Raw genomic sequence first — 20,599 nt, forward strand, 5'->3', positions numbered from 1 at the left:
AGTTGTTAAATGTGTTGTTGTAATACACAATCTAGAATGAATGCTTTCATACATTTTGAGAATCTCATGACGTTTTTGTTTGTACAAGCTGGCCTAGCCTGATGGGGATCGGTGGGGTTGTTTTATCTTTGGTTTCTTAATTTTATCTTGGGGTTTTTAGAATTGTACTTCTATTGTTTTAACTAGGGCAACTGTTTAATCTCTTTTTAATGTTTGTATTTGGTATTTTATTCTGCCCTGTGAACCGCCCTGAGTCCTCAGGGAAAAGGGCGGTATATAAATGTTATTAAATTAAATTAAATTAAATGACAAATTAAACAGACAAACAAACAAATAAATAAATATTGTAGCTATATACGGTAGTGTGAGATCGGAGCAGAATTTTTTCAATAGAGAACCAGAATAAAGGCACCTTCCTTAAATATCTATGTGTAGTTACTGTTGTCTTGTTTCTCTAGAACACGGGTTGGCAACCCGCGGCTCCGGAGCCGCATGCGGCTCTTTAAGCCTTCTCCTGCGGCTCCCAGTCCTCCTCCACCATGTGCAGTCCTGGGGAAAAAAAAGTGGGACTCAAAAAGTTCAACCAATCAATTTAAAATGCTCACAAAAAAAATGTCCCGAAGTTTGAATTGATTGGTTGAACTTCTCAAGCCATTTGTGGGACTGCCCACAAACCTCTTTGCTTCTTCAGACTGCAAAGGGCGGCAGCGGAGGAAGCGGAGGAAGAGACGGGAGGATTTGAATGGTGAGTGGGCCCTTTTTCTACCTGCTCCGCAGTTGGGGGCGGCCAGTCTCAGGGTGCCCAGGGCCTGCCTCTTCCCTGCCCGGCAGGTGTCCCCTTGCCCTGCTCCGCTGCCACCTCTGCAAGCCTCCGCCAAGAGAATGTGCGGCAAGCCTCCACCACCCGATTCTCTCAGTGGAGCGCTCCACCGCCCGATTCTCTCGGCGGCTTGCCATCCCCTTCTCGCAAGCCACCGAGAGAATTGGGCGGTGGAGAGCTCCACCGAGAGAATCGGGCAGTGGAGGCTTGCCGTGCATTCTCTCGGCAGAGACTTCTTTCGGGGGATCCAGCCTCTGCTGCCCCTTCTCTCAGTTGAGAGAAGGGCCGGCAGAGGCTGGATCCCCCGAAAAAAGTCTCCGCCGAGAGAAGGGGACGGCAAACCGCCCAGAGAATTGGACTGTGGAGCACTCCGCCGAGAGAATCGGGCTGTGGAGCACTCCGCCGAGATAATTGGGCGGAGGCTTGCTGCACATTTTCTCGGTGGAGACTTCTTTCGGGGGATCCAGCCTCTGCCGCCCCTTCAGGCTGGATGCCCCGAAAGAAGTCTCCGCCGAGAGAATCGGGTGGTGGAGCGCTCCGCCAAGAAAATCGGGCGGTGGAGGCTTGCCGCGCATTCTCTTGGAGGAGACTTCTTTTGGGGGATCCAGCCTCTGCCGCCCCGATCCCCCGAAAGAAGTCCGCCGAGAGAATGCGCGGCAAGCCTCCACCGCCCCATTCTCTCAGTGGAGCGCTCCACCGCCTGATTCTCTCAGCGGCTTGCCATCCCCTTCTCGCAAGCCACCGAGAGAATTGGGTGGTGGAGAGTTCCACCGAGAGAATCAGGCAGTGGAGGCTTGCCGTGCATTCTCTCGGCAGAGACTTCTTTCGGGGGATCCAGCCTCTGCTGCCCCTTCTCTCAGCTGAGAGAAGGGCCGGCAGAGGCTGGATCCCCCGAAAGAAGTCTCCGCCGAGAGAAGGGGACGGCAAACCGCCCAGAGAATTGGACTGTGGAGCACTCCGCCAAGAGAATCGGGCTGTGGAGCGCTCCGCCGAGATAATTGGGCGGAGGCTTGCTGCGCATTTTCTCGGTGGAGACTTCTTTCGGGGGATCCAGCCTCTGCCGCCCCTTCAGGCTGGATGCCCCGAAAGAAGTCTCCGCCGAGAGAATCGGGTGGTGGAGCGCTCCGCCAAGAAAATCGGGCGGTGGAGGCTTGCCGCGCATTCTCTTGGAGGAGACTTCTTTCGGGGGATCCAGCCTCTGCCGCCCCGATCCCCCGAAAGAAGTCCGCCGAGAGAATGCGCGGCAAGCCTCCACCGCCCCATTCTCTCGGTGGAGACTTCTTTCCTGCGGCCCAGCTTTCTCTTGAAGAAAGCAAGCTGAAACGGAGCAAGGGAGATTGCCAGGAACGCGAATCGGTGCATGCTGAGAAATGCCGATCTCGTGCTGCTGCAATCTCCCTTGCTCGGTTTCAGCTTGCCTTGCTGCAAGAGAAAGCAAGCTGAAACCAAGCGAGAGAGATTGCAGCAGCGCGAGATCAGCGTTTTTCAGCATGTGCCGATTCGTGCTCCTGACAATCTCCCTCGCTTTCCACTTGCAGAGGTTGGGGCTGGCCATAAGGATCAGCTGGCAATTCCATACAGGTGCCTCTTCCAGACGTTCACGTGGGTCTGACACAAACACACACATGAGGGGGGAAACAACGCCAGACTGCCGGCACCTCTACCAGCCGTTCCCGAGTAGGTCTCACACACACACACACACACACACACACACACAGAGAGAGAGAGAGAGAGAGGGGGGGGGGAAAGGAGGGTGTCTGGCTTTAAGTGCAGGATGGCTGTAAGTGGCAGACAGAGACAAGAGAGGCAGCAAGAGCAGGAGACGAGGAGTCAGCGTATGTCTATGCACACGGACAGACTTAAACGGAGGCTTTCAAACCTGACAAGCATACATATGTGGATATCTGCAACTGGTTGTTGCAAAAAATAGGATAAAAAGGGGGAAAAGTGGCTGTGACTATTTAAAGACCCCCCGCACTTTTCCTTTCCTTCCTCCTCTTTGGCACTGTTGACTTCTGCTCCTCCAATCCTGGCTGCTCCTCGCGGTCCCTGCCTGACAGCCGCTGCATTCAACTTTTATTTGCTTGGTCGACTGGGGAGAGAGGCGCTCCCCCGCTTCTTTCCACTCCTGCCATGGCGATTTCCTCAGAGCGGGGAGCAGCTGCCTGCTGGGCAAGCCCCGAAAGCTTTCTTCCCGATCTTGCCTTACTTGCTCGTCCTCTGATGTAGGCTTCTGCTGGGTTTCCTCAACCTCCCCCCACCTGTTTTATTTTAACCCCACCACTGCCTCCCTCTTTCGCAAAGCCTCAGAAGATTCTTCTCCCCATCAGCCTGCTCCTCCGCTTCTTTGGAACCTTCACAATAGGCGGAAAGAAGTCCCAGAGAGAGAGAGAGAGCGCAGGACGGAGGGAGAGCAGTCTTTTCTGAGGGAGGAAAAGCCAGGACGGCAGAGTCGTCCATAACAGAGGTGGACGGGGGCGGGGCTGGTGCACGTTTTGCCTTGTTCTGCGCATGCGCGTGCATGCGCGCACACATTTTGCGGCTCCCAGTTTTTTGTGTGTGTGACGGAACCGGTTCCAAGTGGCTCTTTTGCTGTTTCAGATTGCCGACCCCTGCTCTAGAACAAGCTTTTAATAATATAGCTGTTTTATCATTTGTTTTGCTTTTAATCATGTATGTTTAAAATATTTTGTACAATTGTTTTTTCTATTATTAAAATTATTTTAACTATTTTAATTTGAAGTTGCATTATGCACAATTGTGGATAGAAAACTATAATTAATATTCTCATCCCAGAGATCTGGTATTTTGTACATATATGTGTGTGTGTATACACATACATACATACATCGCACATGTGTATATATAGACCTTATGTGGCATGGGCTTGCTTTTTTAAAAAAATGTGTACTTTCTGAACTTACTCAGCCTCCCGTCTTTTTTTCCCCCCTAGATCTGAAAAAGAGAACATTCAGCAAAGCTTTAGCAATGAGGCAAAGACTCGAGTCCTTCAGGCTCAGCAGAGAGAGCAGGATCTGACACAGAAGATGCGGCAAATGGAGGCCCAGCATGATAAAACTGGTAGGTGGTCGGAAAAGATTAGAGCCTGGGCACTCACTCACAAGCCCGGCCCATGCCTTACTGTGAAATGACATCAGGAACACCTGTAACCTTTGGCTGGCCGAAGGGAGCAGATGCTAACTACACCGGAGATTCCGAATTACATATTAGTTAGCGTTTAAAAGAGAAAATGGAAAGTATTGCCCACTGTCTGTTGATTTCAGAGTGCTGCTCTCACATCTGTTGCACCATCTGGATTATGAGTTTATTTACCTGTGTTCAAGAAACGTAAAACTGAGAGGGACCACAACAAAGTAGAAAAACAAAGGGTTTATTTTTGGCTGGATTTTCAGGCACACATGTTATATAAAGAAAATAGCATCAGAAGCTCTGCAGGAAATGCTCTGAGCTTACAGTTAAAGTCTCCTGAATAGTACTGAACAGTTCCCACAGTACACACATTATAGCTACTCTAAAAGCTTAATGAGTTTGCTTCAGAATCCAAACTGGAGAAAAGCTTTAGCCATTAATTGGTACTTAATTCACTGTCGCAGCTGGATGTAATTCACTGGCTCCAAATTAATATGTTCCTTTATTTAATCTTCGTCGCTTCACACATTTTTGGAATTTGTGTGTTCTGTCCTACTGAAATTTAGATACAACTTTAATCTTTTGCAGCTACAAGAATTTGCAGCATGGATTGATAAGTATGGGATTTTGGCAACAGCTGGTAATGACTGAAACCTGATGTCCTTCAATACAGTATTTTAGTTCAGCTGACTTATCTTTCTTTACCTTTATAATGTGAAGGTGAAATATTCATAGAAATTCTGATAATAACTGTGTAGTCTTTTAACATTGCTTTTATAGGTTTATATCAGAATCTACTATGTATTTAACAGCAAATACATAACAAATGTCCATATCCAGAACTCCCAAAGCGTGCATTTTCAGAACTCAACCTTTGAAACCAAAATTGTAATGAATTTAAATGTGCAATTATGAAAATAGACATTGCGGTAGTAAGCCATGAATCATATATCTTTATCCTTCCAAAATCTGTGTATGTAATTTAACTAGGTACAAATTGACATTTATGAAAGGGAAAGAAAACAAAATTCAAACATGATTTTACTTTTTCTAAATATTTTATAAATTTCCCCAAAATTGACAGTAATCATGGGGAATTACCTATGGCCTAAATATGCAAGTTAGGAATGCAGCAAAATGTGGATTCAAGTCAGATTTCCCAGATTTTCCATTGTGTTTATAATGTAATGTAGTACCTTCACAAGTGTACACGCACAGCGGTTCCTGTGAAATGAGGTTAGCTCACTTAAAGATTTGCTTTTTATTAAAATGCCTATACCACTTTCCAACAAACTAGAACTATTATCATTAAATATACGGAATTCCAAAGGCCACAGTTCACGCTAGACCTTATATGGTATGGGCTTGCTTTTGTGTCTGTGAATAATCTGCTTACTTTTTCACTGATGAGTTGTGAAGCAACTCTATAACAAGTAAATGAATTGCTGGTAGAATTTCAGGAAATTAATTACAACATGTATAATTGAATCGCCTGGTGCGCCAGTTGCGACCCTATCTGGACCGAGATGCCCTACGCACAGTCACTCAACGCGCTCGTGACCTCCCGTTTAGACTACTGCAACGCTCTCTACATGGGGCTGCCCTTGAGGACCACTCGGAGGCTTCAGCTGGTGCAGAATGCGGCCGTGCGAGTTGTGATGGGGGTTTCCCGATACTCCCGTGTAACACCTCTACTCCGCGAGCTGCATTGGCTCCCGGTTGCCCTCCGGGTGAGATTCAAGGTGCTGGTGATGACCTATAAAGCCCTAAATGGCTTGGGTCCGGGATATCTGAGGGAACACCTGCTGCCGGCATCAAGCTCCCTTCGTCCAGTGCGCTCCCACAGGGAGGGTCTTCTCAGGGTGCCACCGGTAAGAGATTGCCGGCGGACGACACCCAGGGATAGGGCCTTCTCAGTGGGTGCGCCTGCCCTTTGGAACCAGCTGCCAGTGGAGCTAGGACTGCCCCTGACCTCTGTTCATTCCGCTGGGACCTGAAGACCTGGCTCTTCGAGCTCTCTGGCCCAGGCTGAGAATTTTAATTTTAATTTTAATTTTAACTGGGGTTTTATTTGTTCAGGGATGGATATAATTTTTTAAATTGTTTTTAACTTTTGTATTTTTGTTTTTAATCACCCTGTAAACCGCCCTGAGTCCTTCGGGAAAGGGCGGTATATAAATGTAATAAAATAAAATAAATAAATAAATCTGATCATGCCCATGAAGATGCTAAAATATTTGTTGAATTTTATGGGGGTTGGGGGAGCTAGGTGAATTTGTAAGGCTTTATTTCTTTTCTACAAGCCTTTGCTTTTTCAGACACCTCTGTCTTTGAAAGAAGGCTAGAGATGCCTTTTGTTTTGCAAGGATATATTTCACTATCTCCCCCTCAATGTGATGCAGTTCTGTAGCAATGGCAGTGAGGTGACTTTGTATGTTGAATAAAGTATGCTGGTCTGTGCCTCTATCTAAAGACAGGTCAGAAAGGCAGAGGGTGGTCTCTGGGTCTGTGCACTCACTAGTTATGTTTTTGGTTGGAAGTATTTTCTAATTTGTGGCTCCAAATCAGGAGAAATTTGGAGCTGAGCTGTAGTTCATAAGAGCTTTATACCTTTTAGTAAATATGTGTTAGTCTGAAAAGGTGATACCAGACTCCTTCTCATTTTTGGCCACCTTAGATACTAACACTTTTACACTGTCTAGTTTGTGGCATACATCAGTAGTGCATAGTGGATGACCCTGTTTCTGTGATATTAGATTGCTACTGGGTTTGTTTTTCTGTCCATGCTTGGCACCTTAATTCTACTTTTCAAAATCTGGTATGAGAAGCACGGCAATTTTATTGCTGGTGTTAAGGCCATTACTGTCTTTTGATTGACTCATATGCCACCAAGACAGAATGTATTTAGACACCAACTTAGATGAGCCTGATTTGAAATCTTTGAGGTGGGATAAGTGCTGCTTTAGTTTTATTACTTTATTATTGCTTGCTGGTACAATAGAATTATTCCTCTCCCCTTTTTAAGGAAACATGGTTTTGTGTTTTATGTTATCTTTATTCTAATATCTATTTAATCTACTTGTAAATTATTTTTTTAAAAAAGAAGAATATGATTAATTTTGAAATAATGCACGTAACATTCTTTTATACTGCTTAAGGAAGTGTCCTGATCTGGCAAACCTGTTTTTTCTGATTATTAATATGACATTCATAACCTGCTTGCAATCTTGGTCAAGCTAGCCTGTAAAAGATTCAGTAGCAATTCTTTGAATTAACTGAATTACACCAAAGTTCAGAGTTTTATATGTGATTGTGATGTCTCAGCTTGTGAATAACTATGAATGGTTACTTATTTTATATACTTATTTGAATGATTTGTATAGTTGCCCATCTTTCAAAATGTAACTTGGGCATTTTCACAAAGCAAAACCAAAAACAAAAGTTAGCTTGTTAGTTACCATCTTTTGCTGGTCATTCTTCTTAAGCCAGGATAGCATTTAATTGACAGCCATCCTAATTTGAAACTGTATTCTGTTTGAATTCTGTAGTAGTGACACAAATCCTAGCAGGCCAATTTTTTCTATAAATGAACATAAGTATTTGCTTTATGATTTCATTCTACTTAAGTGAATTAGGGGGAAAGGGACTATTTGTGGCATCTTTCTACATTCTGTACAACACTTCTGTTGTATAAGCAGCTGTGACTTGGCACAGATACACAGAACCAGTTGTCATTTAGTGTTTTTACTCATACCTGTAAGATCTCCATTAATCTGCTTACATTTGAGAATGGTATTTCATGTCAAGTGATTTTTTTTAAAGAAAACTACAATAATGAAAAAGTAAAAGTCATAGAAACAACATAGAAAAAGAACTAATCTGAATAGCAATTGCATTAAATTGCATGGAGTTTTATCTGTTATTTTGTTATTAATTATAATGTTGCTGTTTCAGATAGATTCCAAATCATATTTTTTCTGCAATTCCTATTCTTTCCAGTGATCTTAATTCTTAAATTAATTGAAAGTTTCTAGATGAAATTAAAAGGTAAAGGTTCCCCCGCACATGAGTGCTAGTCGTTTCCGACTCTAGGGGCCGGTGCTCATCTCCGTTTCAAAGCCGAAGAGCCAGCGCTTGTCCGAGGACATCTCCGTGGTCATGTGGCCAGCATGACTAGACGCCAAAGGCGCACGGAGCGCTGTTACCTTCCCACCGTAGTGGTCCCTATTTTTCTACTTGCATTTTTACGTGCTTTCGAACTGCTAGGTTGGCAGAAGCTGGGACGAGTAACAGGCGCTCACTCTGTTACGCAGCACTCGGGATTCGACCCGCCAAACTGCCGACCTTCTGATCGACAGGCTCAGCGTCCTAACCCACTGAGCCACCGCGTCCCTCTAGATGAAATTAGGCAGGATTATTTGCATAGTTTGAAAACATCTGACAGATTATGGACCTGGGATTTTCATTAAAAATGTGGATAAAACCTTTATGGATTGTATAGACTAGCTACAGTATATTTGTGGTATTTTCCCATTGTTAATATATTAATATTCCACAACTTGCTGCACTGTTTCAGTACTGTACATTGGCGGATATTAATTGTGAGAGGGATAACAATATTTCATGTTTTAGAACAGAATAATAGAGTTGGAAGGGACCTTGGAGATCTTCTAGTCTAGTTTTTTCTATACAGTGTTCATACTTCATAATTTTGCTTATATAGTTTTATATTTCAAAAGAACCATTGGTGTGTGTGCGTGTGTGTGTGTGTGTGTGTGTGTGTGTGTGTGTAATCCATCATGCTATTTTTATAGTACCATTGTTGGCTAGAGCATCCAAAAGGAATAAGAAACAGAAAGCTGAAGAAATTAAAAGATATGTAAGAAAAAAGGAAAGGAAGTGCAGGTAAAATTAGATTACACCAGGGGTGTCAAACTGCCGGCCTGCGGGCCGGATGCATCACAACAAAACCGCGCCCACCCCATTGCCGGCAATGGGGGAAAAGCGCCGATATGTCGCACGACGTCACGTGACGTGGCGAGTTTGACACCCCTGGATTACACCATCCCTATCTTTGCTAACATTACAACCTGCCATTGCTTCCACCAGGCCAAAGTAGCAGGTCAGAATGCCTTATGGTTTTTTTTTTGTCTTTTGAACTTTTGTCTTACAGAAATTTATCAACCCTATCAAAATATGACTTTCTTTTTCTTCCTCTCAACCTATTTGCAATTTAGTCCTTCTTTATTCTCTCTACATGACCAAGTCACCTCAGTATGTTCTTTATTCGTTAAGCACTCATACTTCTTTGATCCTATCTAAATCTTCTTATTTTCCCACACATTAAGTATCCTGTTCCCACTATTTTCAATATGTTTTTGAGTTTCTTCTGTTAAACAGACTGGGGTATTTTTTTTCTTTTCACTTTTTATGTAATATATATTTTGGACATTATTGGTAAATAATGTATATATTGGAGCTAGCCAATCAGTAGTCTTGTCTTGGTATGTATTATCGTGGATGCACTAACCTTGTCAAGAACAAATGCAGTTGGCGCACTAGCGTAAGCTGGGCAAAGATACTCCTATTTACATCTTCTTGGGCATCTGCTTCTTGGTGAATACAGATGCACTCACAGACTGCAAACCTGATTCTTTAGGGAAGTGTTACTCCATTTAAAACAGGTTGCACTACAGTTCCAGAATCCATCTATCACTCTCTCAAGCACTTCTGCCAAAGATTGGCTTCTTATTATGAGGAATTTTGTCATATCTGTGTTTAAACTTCAGTTTAAACATGTAAGCATAGAAAGTACATCATTAGAATCTGCTAATCTTAGTTAGAATGAATGTAAGAGATTTGTGCATAGAAAATTTTGTTGTATCATCTTTCTTCTATTCTTAATGTGGTAGATCCTTCATACAATAATTTGCACAAGCTGCACCTGAAAAATCAGTGTAGATGTAGTAACAGTGTCAGATTACAACGTCCTCTTTGCCACTGAAGCTATAGTACATTCTTTAAAATGGGTTCTAGCTTCTGCTGATTTATTCTGAATTTCCTCACCATTGCTGTGGTTGGCCTCCCCATTTTCATTCCTCTGACCTTCCTGGAAAACAAGCAGGCCTGCCTTAACTTATCAGCTTAGAGAAAATATTCAGAGGCAGTAGCTCTCCCATTTCTTTAGAAATATGGACTTCCTATAACCATAAATCACATTCAAAATTAATGTTTTTGAATAATAAACTATATTATCCTAATTAAATAGTCATCTTACTCTCCTGGACAGATCATAATAATAATAAAAAATCCTTGCCTGAAATCATTTGGGGTGATAATCCTTCACTAAATTTCTGGACTACTAATTTGAGAGAAACCAGTTTGGTGTAGTGGTTAGAGTAAAGGTAAAGATAAAGTTTTCCCCCGTCCAGTCGTGTCCAACTCTAGAGGGCAGTGCTCATCTCCGTTTCTTAGCCAAGGGAGCCAGCATTGTCTGAAGACACTTCCATGGTCATGTGGCTACCATGACCTAAGCCGAGGCGCTGTTACCTTCCCACCAAAGTGGTACCTATTTATCTACTTATATTTACATGCTTTTGACCTGCTAGATTTGCAGGAGCTGAGGCAAATAACGGGATCTCATTCCGTTCATTTGGCGCTTGGGTCTCAAACCCAAGCTGTCAGCTTTGTAGCTGACAAGCTCAGCATGTCTAACTGCTGAGCCATCATGCCCTTTGTTCCAGTCTCATCTAAGACACACAGAAAGCCTGGGGATTTGGGGTAATCACTTTCTCTCAGTCCTAGGAAGAAAGCCTAGGCCTTTCAAAAATACTGCCCAAAAACTCCAGGGATTAGTCCAAGAAGTCACCAGGAGTCCACATTGACTTGAAGATATCCCCCACTCCCAAAAAACCACCCTAATCTTAGGGATTCCTGAGGCAAACTACTGAATACTACCACTATCTCAAATATCACACACACACACACACACACACACACACACACACACACACACACACACACAAAAGACCACCTTAACTTCTGGCCAGAAGGAGAAACAATCCAGATGGTGTATGACCTGTCAGCAGCAATTTTCCAACAGTCATGGGTCTATTCAGTATAACAGAAGCAGAATAATATGCTTCCTCTAACATAGAAGGGCTGTCTTACTGGAACTTTTGTTCCTTTAATTGGCAGACAATTTAGGTTGAGGAGTACCAACTACCTCTGATCCAGCAGCAGCAGTCCATTGATTCTCTGTTTTCTCTGGTACATTCAGTTTGCAGATTTTAACTCATGAGACAATTCCAGCTTCTATGCAAAAATGATTTTGAATATATTATATAGCAGAAATATTTTCCCAAGACCTCATTCTTTACACCCAGACTAAAATAGATAAGGGCAAAGCAGGATATATTGGCAAAGGACCATATTATAGTATAAGAATTTATCAGGGAGATGTGTTTGGTATCCAGAAGGATCAAAGAAAAAATCTCCTATTGTAAATTCAATAAAGCATAATAATAAACTATGGCCAAAGCATGTGAATATTTATCTGCTATGGCATTGCCAAATTGTTTTTAGCGTATTATGTGTAAAGACAATTATATTTAGCACATTTACAAAGAAGGCATGATCATCTTTGGTGGTTTCTATGTGAAAGTACTTTCCATGAATAAATGTTTTCATTTTTCATTAGCCAAAATGTAACGCCAATTCATTCACAAGTGGTGGATTATGGGATAATTTTATTAGTTTTTCAGAATGCAGTTTTGGACTTCTTAATATGTTTGGGGGGAAAGCAACATGTATTGAGGCAATGCTTTCCTTGTATTTTTCCTGCCTTTTAAATAGCAGTTTTGGCATCAGAATCTAAATCATTTTTGTAATTCATTTTAGCTTCCAATATCTTATTGTTTGGGACCGATCCAAAAATTTCAGGATGATTTGTTAGGTACTAAAGTTGAAGAAACTTTTCATTTAAAAATGGAGATGAGCAGACAAAAGTTAGATAGGAAATAGCATTCTGTAGAATTTGTCATAGGGAAATTGTGTATTTCCTTGTAAACAGAAACTATCAACTCTTGTTATTAGTGAGAAGACTGGAATGTTCTATTCTCTGTTTGGGAAGCTTCTATAAAACTGATTTAGTATCTGAACAACAACAACAAAAAGAAAACATTACGATTCATAGAAAGAAACTTGACTATGTGTTTGTCCTAATACTTTAAAGAGGTTTTCCTTTTGCTATTGTTCACTTCGTTAAAATGTAATTTGTGCTCTGTAGCCAGAGTAAAATTTTAAAGTGCTTCTAAAATGCTTCATGAAATATTTAAATACTTATATTCAGAAAACTTATCTATATTTGTATATGTCTAATTGTTGTTTCTAGTAAATGAACTGGAATTGTTATTGAGTTCCCAGAATGCCCTTCTATCAAAATTAAAAGAAGAATGTTGTCAATTGGCAAAGAAGCTTGAACATGTCACTGAAAGAAATAGGTAAAGAAAGACTATAATTTTGCATGTGAAGCTATTAGAAAGTATAAGATTTCCCTTTCATTTGTGAGTGCTCAAAAGAAAGCTGCTTCCCATAGTAAGACATCATGTTAATGGCTGTAGAGTTTGGCTGTTTGTGATCACTAATCTCTTTCCTTTCTTCTCTTACTCCCAATGAACATATTTAATATGTGGACAACAGCAGATGCTGATTACGGCCAATATACAGTGTAGACATGATATGCTCATACTAATGAAAATCTATGATTTGTATCAATATATAATGAGTGTATAATCTCTCTCTCTCTCTCTCTCTCTCTCTCTCTCTCTCTCTCTCTCTCTCTCTCTCTCTCTCTCTCTCTCTCTGTGTGTGTGTGTGTGTGTGTGTGTGTGTGTGTGTGTGTGTGTGTGTTATGTATGTATGGGCTTCCTCCTAGCCTATACTACAAAAAGAATTGGTGATTCCTAATTGAAAATGAAAAAGAAGTCAACATTTGCGTATCACAGTAGTTGTAATCACAATATATGTGCAATGTTAGCTTTTTCTAAAATTCCCATTTTTATTAACTAAATTAACTGAATAATTTTAATGCATCGTGGATTGCAAATTGTTAGTCTTATGGACTGCCTAGATTACTTATGCACAAGGGCAGATATAAATCAGTTCTTAAATAAAGTTGTTTCTAAGGTACATATTCTTTGTAAGGGATAAATAAATACAACACATAAGGAATTGTTTACCCATTTTGGACAATGCATATTTATTTATGAATGTGCACTCTATATGTCACCCTTGCCAAAACAACAACAACAAGTATCTGGTTCAGATTAAGTTACAAACATTCAAGGGACAATTATTTGTATAGTTGGGCACTGAAATACTATTGCTACAGTTGGCATCTCTTTCATTGTACCTAATGCTAATCATGTTAATCTGAATAGAAGTGGAACCTTAAACTAAATGTTGTAGCATGCAGTGCTTTTCTATAGTCATGACATCTCCATCCTCACTGTGTTCAGTTTGCATGGGGCACTGATGCCCATTCTTGTTGAGAGAGATGGAGTTGTAATCCATATCTGGAAAGAATATAGAAAAGACTTATAGAAAAGACTAGAAATACCTACCAGCATCATTACTCACTTGTGCCTTTATCTCCTTGAAATTACAGAAGAATCTCCAGGGCAATATTCTTGAAATAATTACCGTATTTTTCCATGTATAAGATGCTATTTTTTCCTGCAAACACCTTGTTCAAAAATCAGGTGTGTCTTATACAAGTGCAGCATCTTATACACAGAAAAATAATGGTAACCTCCACAGCCCAGGGCATGCCTGTGTGGGTTGCCATGCCACCTGGTGCAGGTGTGAAGCCCCTGTGGGCTTGCCACTAATGGGAGGGGGGAAGGGGCAAGATTGTCGGCCAGCTGAACTTCCAGATTTGCCAACTCAGCTGTTCGGTGCTCCGCTGAACAGCAGATCGGCATGTAGAAACTCACATGCCAGAGTGTCTTATACAAGGGTGCGTCTTATAGACGGAAAAATATGGTATTAGCAACTTTGTTGATGGAGATTGGAGCATTCTGCAACTGAGAATTAATTTTAGAGTGATTAAATCTGATAGCTTGTCAGATTCATGGTGAATCCATTTTGAAACTGCTTTATTAAAATTTCTGTTGTGCAATACATAATTTGCTGGCAAAATTAATAATGATTGTGTATGAAACAGATATAGATTGGAAAAACTGTGGTAATAAATAATGTATGTTTCTTATTCACTATGTCACAAATACTTATTCTAAATACCAAGAAACTAACATTGACACTAACATTTATAAATAAGATGATTCGGAATATAATTAAAAGTCATCTCAGATTATGCCTCTTAACATATATATCAGAAGTCGAGCATTTTTACAAGTATCAGGCAATTTATGCAGTGTAAACTTCATTGTCTAGATCAATGATTCAAATTAAATTATAGCTAAGTGCAATATTTCCTTCATTTTTAGGTTTTGGCCTCGTTTGCTGCTTAGGATTCTATCTATTTTGGTGCTATAGAACAATATTGACATTAACAGACACTTTGAACTATTTCACGCAACCAAGGAGGCTCAAGCAAAGCTTCTTATATGTTAGGATTTTTTAATACCAAAAAAAAAAACCAAAAATATTTTCCATATTAAATATACTTATTTGTTGGCACAGTGCTTTTATTTATTAACAGATTAAAGAATTTTTCTACCATTTGAACCAAGAAAAGGATATAATATCTCAAACTATTCTTTGACCCCCTTCATGGATTACTGCCTTGTCGTGGCGAAGGGGCTTGCGTAATTCAATGAAGCTATGAGCTATGCCGTGCAGGGCCACCCAAGGCGGATAGGTCATAGCAGAGAGTTCTGACAAAACGTGATCCACTGGAGAAGGAAATGGCAACCCACTCCAGTATCTTTGCCATGAAAACCCTATGGACAGTACCAAAAGGCAAAACGATATGACGCTGGAAGATGAGCCCCTCAGGTCGGAAGGCGTCCAATATGCTACTGGGGAAGAGCAGAGGGCTAGTACTAGTAGCGCCAGAAAGAATGAAGCGACTGGGCCAAAGCCGAAAGGACGCTCAGCTGTGGATATGTCTGGTGGTGAAAGGAAAGTCCGATGCTGTAAAGATTTTTTCTCCATAGGAACCTGGAATGTAAGATCCATGAATCAAGGCAAGCTGGACGTGGTCAAACAAGAGATGACAAGACTGAACATCGACATCTTAGGTATCAGCGAACTAAAATGGACAGGAATGGGTGAATTTAATTCAGATGACCATCAGGTATACTACTGCGGGCAAGAATCCCTCAGAAGAAATGGAGTAGCCTTCATAGTCAATAAAAGAGTAGGAAAAGCAATACTGGGATACAATCCTCAAAATGACAGAATGATCTCAGTTCGAATCCAAGGCAAACCATTCAATATCACAGTAGTCCAAGTCTATGCCCCAACCACCGGTGCTGAAGAGGATGAAATTGACCGGTTCTATGAAGCCCTACAGCACCTTATAGAACTAACACCAAAAAATGATGTCCTTATCATCATGGGGGATTGGAATGCTAAAGTAGGAAGCCAAAAGATAACCGGAATAACAGGCAAGTTTGGCCTTGGAGTACAAAATGAAGCAGGGCACAGGCTGATAGAATTTTGTCAAGAGAATACGATGGTCATAGCAAACACTCTTTTCCAACAACCCAAGAGACGGCTCTACACGTGGACATCACCAGACGGTCAACACAGAAATCAGATCGACTATATGCTCTGCAGCCAAAGATGGAGAAGCTCTATACAGTCAGTAAAAACAAGACCAGGAGCTGACTGTGGCTCAGACCATGAGCTTCTTGTTGCAAAGTTTAGGCTTAAACTGAAGAAAGTAGGGAAAAGCACCAGGCCAGTCAGGTATGAATTAAATCATATCCCCGTTGAATATACAGTAGAGGTGACAAATAGATTTAAGGAATTAGATCTGATAGACAGAGTGCCTGAAGAACTATGGACAGAGGTTCGCAACATTGTACAAGAGGTAGCAACCAAAACCATCCCAAAGAAAAAGAAATGCAAGAAAGCAAAATGGCTGTCTGAGGAAGCTTTGCAAATAGCTGAGGAAAGGAGGGAAGCAAAAGGCAAGGGAGAAAAAGAAAGATACGCCCAATTGAATGCAGAATTCCAGAGAATAGCTAGAAGAGATAAGAATGCCTTCTTAAATGAACAGTGCAAAGAAATAGAAGAAAACAATAGAATAGGGAGGACCAGAGATCTTTTCAAGAAAATTGGAGAGATGAAGGGAACGTTCAATGCAAAAATGGGCATGATAAAGGACCAAAATGGCAGGGACCTAACAGAGGCAGAAGAGATTAAGAAGAGGTGGCAAAATTACACAGAAGAACTATACAAGAATGAGCTTAACGTCCCTGATAATCACAATGAGGTGGTCACTGACCTCGAGCCAGACATCCTAGAATGTGAAGTGAAGTGGGCCTTAGAAAAGCTGAGCAACAACAAAGCTAGTGGAGGTGACAGTATTCCAGCTGAGCTATTCAAAATCTTAAAAGACGATGCAGTAAAAGTGCTACACTCAATTTGCCAGCAAATTTGGAAAACTCAACAGTGGCCACAGGATTGGAAAAGATCAGTTTACATTCCAATTCCAAAGAAAGGCAGTGCCAAAGAATGTTCAAACTATCGCACCATTGCACTCATTTCTCATGCTAGTAAAGTTATGCTTAAAATCCTACAAGCTAGACTCCAGCAGTATGTGGATCGAGAACTACCAGAAGTACAGGCAGGATTTCGAAGAGGCAGAGGAACTAGAGATCAAATAGCCAACATACGCTGGATCATGGAGAAAGCTAGAGAGTTCCAGAAAAACATCTACTTCTGCTTCATTGACTATGCTAAAGCCTTTGATTGTGTGGATCATAACAAACTGTGGCAAGTTCTTAAGGAGATGGGAGTACCAGAACATCTTATTTGTCTCTTGAGAAACCTATATGCGGGCCAAGAAGCAACAGTGAGAACTGGACACGGAACCACTGATTGGTTCCAAATTGGGAAAGGAGTCCGGCAAGGCTGTATACTGTCGCCTTGCCTATTTAACTTATATGCAGAGCACATCATGAGAAAGGCAGGGCTAGATGAATCAAAAGTTGGAATTAAGATTGCTGGAAGAAATATCAACAACCTAAGATATGCAGATGATACCACTCTAATGGCAGAAAGTGAAGAGGAACTGAAGAGTCTCTTGTTGCGAGTGAAGAAGGAGAGTGCAAAAGTTGGGTTGAAACTAAACATTAAGAAAACCAAGATCATGGCATCCGGCCCTCTCAATTCCTGGCAAATAGATGGGGAAGAAATGGAGGTAGTGACAGATTTTATTTTCCTGGGCTCCAAGATCACTGCAGATGGGGACTGTAGTCAAGAAATTAAAAGACGCTTGCTCCTGGGGAGGAAAGCCATGGCAAATCTAGACAGCACACTAAAAAGCAGAGACATCACCCTGTCAACAAAAGTGCGTATAGTCAAGGCTATGGTCTTCCCAGTTGCAATGTATGGCAGTGAAAGTTGGACCATAAGAAAGGCTGAGCGCAAAAGAATTGAGGCCTTTGAACTCTGGTGCTGGAGAAGACTCCTGCGAGTCCCTTGGACTGCAAGGCGATCAAACCGGTCAGTCCTAGAGGAGATCAACCCTGACTGCTCTTTAGAAGGCCAGATCCTGAAGCTAAAACTCAAATACTTTGGCCACCTAATGAGGAGGAAGGACTCACTGGAGAAGAGCCTAATGCTGGGAAAGATTGAGGGCAATAGAAGAAGAGGACGACAGAGAATGAGGTGGCTGGATGGAGTCACTGAAGCAGTAGGCGTGAGCTTAAATGGACTCCAGAAGATGGTAGAGGACAGGAAAGCCTGGAGGAACATTGTCCATAGGGTCGCGATGGGTCGGACACGACTTCGCAACTAACAACAACAACAATTCTTTGACGTTTTAGTATATTACAGCTTAAATTTAACAAAACATAATGCATTAAGGATTAGAGTTCTTTTGGTAAGATATTCAAGAAGTGAATTATATTGATTAATATATAGAATATCTTGGAACTGATTATATTCAGGGTGTGTAAAGATGCAGTTATCTTACACAAATAGATTGCAAACTAGCTTTATTGGATTTAGTTGTTACCTTAACTAATGTATAATATTGGTGGCAAATTGTTCAGAGGAATCTATAATAATAAAAAATTAGCTTGAGCAAAAATTTTCCCACATACATAGGCGGATCTTGGACATACTGAACTTACTCCCCTCCAGCTGCACATCTAGCTCTGTGTAACACGTGGACTTGTAAAAATACAAATCTTTAGTGTTTTCTATATGTTTTTTTCCCTTTGTTGGATTATCGTGGTGTCTAAGGTTTGTGGATTGATGCTTGACACTGTCTATTGTGTATTTGTGATTTGCGCTTTGTAATTAAGTGCAACAATGGAAGTCCATTGGGTCTCATTATATATAATGGTTGGTTTAATTTGTTTCAATTCTATCTTGTTAATTGTAAATTGATCATTAAGATTTGAATTCTAATCTGTCACCAGGGTTGAGTGTATTGAAGCTAGAGAAATGATCCTGTTTTTAATCACCGATTATGAGAAACAAATTTTATAATTTTAGTGCACATTGCAGTCCATATATTTTAACACTGTTTTATGGTGTTATAAATATTGTTAAATGACTTTTAGTGTAGTTTTACTGTTTCCCTATAATGGATAAATTATATTACCATTTTGGCAACAGTAGGCATCCAACTGTGTGAGTTTAATTGAAGTGAAGAACATGCACCCGGTTGAACTGTTTTTCTGCATGTTCAATTGATGCTGCATTGGATGACTGCAGTCATTACAGTTAAACACCAGGAGTGTCTTGCAAAATTAGAGAATCAGAAGGTAAAATTGAACTTGTGTGGAAGTCTATTTTTTGTCCTCTCAATCTTCAGAAGCTACCTTCAATTTAATTATATTATGCTTATATTATATTAATTTCTGATAGACAAAACAACCAATTGGAGTGAACCAAATATTTTGGGTGAAATTTTTGTATGTGTCAACATTAAAGGAACAAAACTGTCTTTTAAATGTGCACGGAGTGATTTACAACATACTTTCCACCATTTTTTTAGTGCACATTTGAAGTTACAACAGCACTTAAAAAAATGACATGATTATTTTTCACACATATAATCTTTACAGCATCCCCATGATCACATAACGAAAATTTGGATGCTTGACAACTGGCATGTATTTATGACAGTTGCAGTGTCTTGGGGTTATGTGATCAGCTTTTGCGACCTTCAGAAGCCAACGGGGAAGCCAAATTCACTTAACAACCATGTTACTAACTTAACAACTGTAGTGATTCACTCAACAACTGTGGCAAGAAAGGTCATAAAATGGGGCAAAACTCACAGAAATTTAGGGTCAATTGTGGTCATAGGTTGAGGATTACGTGTACACTAGCTTCTTGATAGATCAAGATTTACAAACGCTTAGTAATGCTACATTTTGCACCTGTGACATTTCAGTAACGTTGCTGTGCCTACACCACAAAGAAAATATGTGAGTGAACTGGCAGAATTGTGGGTTTAATTATTTGCCACAGTAACTCCAGTCTTCAAAATCACTTGTGTCATGCCATATTTTTAATCTGAGGTTCACAGAATTTGGTGGAACGTCTTTCCCATGAAATATGTTTAGGATTTATTTATTTATTCATCAATCAAATTAATATGGCTGCCCATCTGACTTGAAATGACTCAGGGCGCCATACAGCAAAAAAATATAAAAACAATAAGCACGTCAAAAACAGACAAAACATAAAACACATAAAAGATTAGATCAGTAAGAAAGCAACCTCAGGACTTCACCAGTCTGCTAAAACCTCCAGGCCTGATCACATAACCAGGTATTGAGGGACTTCCAGAAAATAAGTTGGGATGGAGATTACCACATTTTGGAGGGAGGGGAGGAATGTCCCATAATGCAGTTACCATGGCACAGAAGGTCTGCCTCCTCAGGCCCACCTAATGTAGTTCCCTACAGCTTTGTGACACTGAAAACTATATCATCTTCCTGCAAAGTAAGTAAAATTATATAAGGCAGTTTCTCATATAGTTATTATATCTAATTATATTATAATTATAATTATATTATATTAATTTATTAATTAATATAATTATAATTTATTAATTATAATTATATTATATTATATTATATTAATATTAATTATATTAATTATATTATATTATAGTTATCTATCTAATCTATCTATATATCTATATCTAATCTATATCTATATCTCTATATCTATCTATCTAATCTATCTATATCTCTATATCTATCTATCTATCTATCTATCTATCTATCTATCTAATCTATCTATATCTCTTTTTTTTTTTTTTTTTTTTTTTTGCCGGCTCCGAAGATGGCGGACGCGCTGGGGAGAGCTCCGTAGCCCCCAACAGTAAGGCGTCCCCCCAGGAGCCCCCCAGGGCCGTCAATGGACCCCTGGGGTGGGGCAAGAATTTCGGGCAAATGAACTGGGTAA

At 40.7% G+C, this 20,599-nt stretch overlaps 1 protein-coding gene across 1 annotated transcript in view; it reads left to right on the forward strand.

Moving 5' to 3' along the window:
* Positions 1–20,599, forward strand: part of SDCCAG8 (SHH signaling and ciliogenesis regulator SDCCAG8) — a 139,689-nt gene that overhangs the window by 71,962 nt on the left and 47,128 nt on the right. The window contains 2 exon segments of the mRNA XM_081315960.1: positions 3,774–3,901; positions 12,363–12,471. Of these exon segments, the coding sequence (XP_081172086.1) occupies positions 3,774–3,901; positions 12,363–12,471 (237 nt within the window).

Source organism: Vipera berus, assembly GCF_964194415.1.
Source record: "Vipera berus genome assembly, chromosome: 1".
Classification (NCBI taxonomy): domain Eukaryota; kingdom Metazoa; phylum Chordata; class Lepidosauria; order Squamata; family Viperidae; genus Vipera; species Vipera berus.